Genomic DNA, 2,173 nt, shown 5'->3' on the forward strand with positions numbered 1-2,173 from the left:
TGTCCTATATGTATAGCATACATATTTCGTCTATTTATAGGATACTATAGTCTCGAACAAAGAGTATATAGTGTATACTCTCTGTTTGAGAGTTCGTCGAACTCGATGACTTGTCAATTGAGAATACACAGTGTATTGCTCGATAGTGGGGCCGACGAACTCCCGATTTCGTCCAATTTCCCCCAACAGGTACGTTACACTCCATCATCACTCTCGTGATGATTATTCGATGGCCGACGCCTCAACAGAAGGTTGGAGGAGAATTGTCGGTTGGGAAGATGTTGTATAATGACAACTGGCAAAAGATATTCGAAGATTCAACAACTCAGGTGTGTTGAAGATCTCCCCCCCCCCTCGATAGCAGTTTACACAGCCTTCAACCACTGCTAATTTCAGGTTGACCGACTTTTATGGTATGTACGACAACTCGTCGCCCGTTGAATTTCGACAACATTACACTTGGATACCATCAGTCGTCTCTTCATCACATCGTTGGACGACAGTTGTCACGCTAAGACGTTATTGTGTTTCACCTCAAGAGGTCTCAGGTTCAATCCCCGCCCCCATCACTTTTTCCAATGATCAGCCTCCAACACCTCCTAGGAGCCCTCGGAGCCATCGTTGGCATGGGCCTAGCCCTCGCCCCCCTCCCCACTATGATAGATATAATCACCAGCAAGTCCACTGGTGACTACACTCCAATGCCATACACCATCACACTCGTACAGAATCTCATTTGGGTTGCCTACGGCCGAGTTACTCCGAACAAAGGCGATATTGTTTTCGCCAACACGCTCAGCGCGACTGTTGAATTCGCATATTGTCTGGTTTTCTGGTTATTCGCTGCCACTTCAAAACGTCGACAACTTCTATATCTCTATTTCGGAGCTACCGCCTTTTTGTTCCTCACTGTCATTGTGTGTCGAGCTGCAGATGCTGGTATCAGTACGAGCATTTCCCTCGGGACGATCGCTAGCATTTTGAACGCTCTCATGTAAGAGGAACCGCATTTCATGAGAAGAACGTAGAACCAGTTCCAAGGTTCCAGAGAGCTCCAATATTGTTCAAAAATCTTCGAAGTGAAATTTCAGCAGTAAAATCAGTTTCTGGCAGTATTTTGAGAGTAACTCACTCGCAATGCAGTGTGAGATTCGTAATGAAGCCACTACGCTCTGGAAAATCCTAAAGAGTTGGTGTAGGAATGTATGCACTTGGTCAACTACATGTGAAAATTTTGGGAGATTATCGTTGGTTTTTATATACTTCTATTTAAAATCGTTTGTGGATTTCTATGATAAAATGAGGAAACTGACGAGCTCAGTTTAGGGAAGCAAACCTACGAGGTGAGTATGCTCAGGTACGGCTCCCCCCTAGCTGTCATCGGCGTCGTCATCAGAACTCGCTCGATTCGCTACATGCCTTTCCTGCTCTCCTTCATGACCCTTCTTTGTTCGATCATATGGTTCGCCTGGTCCGTAGTTGCTCGAGATCTCTTCGTATTTTTACCCAACGTACTGGGTCTAGCCCTTGGAGTGGCGCAGGTTGGCGTTTGGTTTTATTATCGATTCTATGGTGAGAGGGAGATTGCCAATGAAAGAGAGAATGAAGATGACGACGATGATGTTGAGCTCCTCCAATAGGAGTATGTATTATTACAATTTCTGATTGTGTATGTTTGAACCGATTGGAGTTGAGTACGAGTGCAGTGTAGCTCGGCCCTCATGTATTTATCTAACTCTAAGCTCTTGATACCTCGAGGATGATGGTGGCCGAATAGATAGGTTGCCGTTCTCACGGTAGGTAACAGTACATTTGACTACAGAACTCAACTGACTGCGTCAAGTGAAATAAAAGGCTCCCCGATCCAGGAAGAAATACTCCTCAAACGCAAATATAGGTTCCACCGGGATTTGAACCCAGATCGCCAGATTCAGAGTCTGGAGTACTAACCGTTACACCATAGAACCACTGATGATCTTTATTTGTCTACTTGTCATCCTTGAAGAACTGCCAAGCTCTAGACACACTTGATCGTGATGGTATACACCCCAACAGCTACTAGGACTTCCCCTACACTTATTGATGATTGACAACAGGAGTAGACGACAAGTATTCAATACGGAAACTAACGAAGGTTCATCTTCTTATTACTCAATATCATCAGCAGCACGCA

General features: G+C 44.9%; 1 protein-coding gene and 1 non-coding gene across 2 annotated transcripts; one reads left to right on the forward strand and one right to left on the reverse strand.

Annotated features, from left to right (window-relative positions):
• Nucleotides 1–578: 578 nt before the first annotated feature.
• Pmar_PMAR012283 (conserved hypothetical protein) lies at nt 579–1,640 on the forward strand (the record flags this gene model as incomplete). The annotated part of the gene is made up of 2 exons (XM_002769397.1): nt 579–994; nt 1,358–1,640. The coding sequence occupies 2 exons, from the start codon at nt 579–581 to the stop codon at nt 1,638–1,640; spliced, it is 699 nt and encodes a 232-aa protein (XP_002769443.1).
• A 255-nt stretch (nt 1,641–1,895) lies between these two features.
• Pmar_PMAR012284 lies at nt 1,896–1,967 on the reverse strand. The gene has a single exon. It is a non-coding gene; the product is annotated as a tRNA-Gln (tRNA).
• Between the last annotated feature and the right edge of the window lie 206 nt (nt 1,968–2,173).

This window comes from Perkinsus marinus (assembly GCF_000006405.1).
Source record: "Perkinsus marinus ATCC 50983 genomic scaffold scf_1104296965940, whole genome shotgun sequence".
NCBI lineage: Eukaryota > Perkinsozoa > Perkinsida > Perkinsidae > Perkinsus > Perkinsus marinus.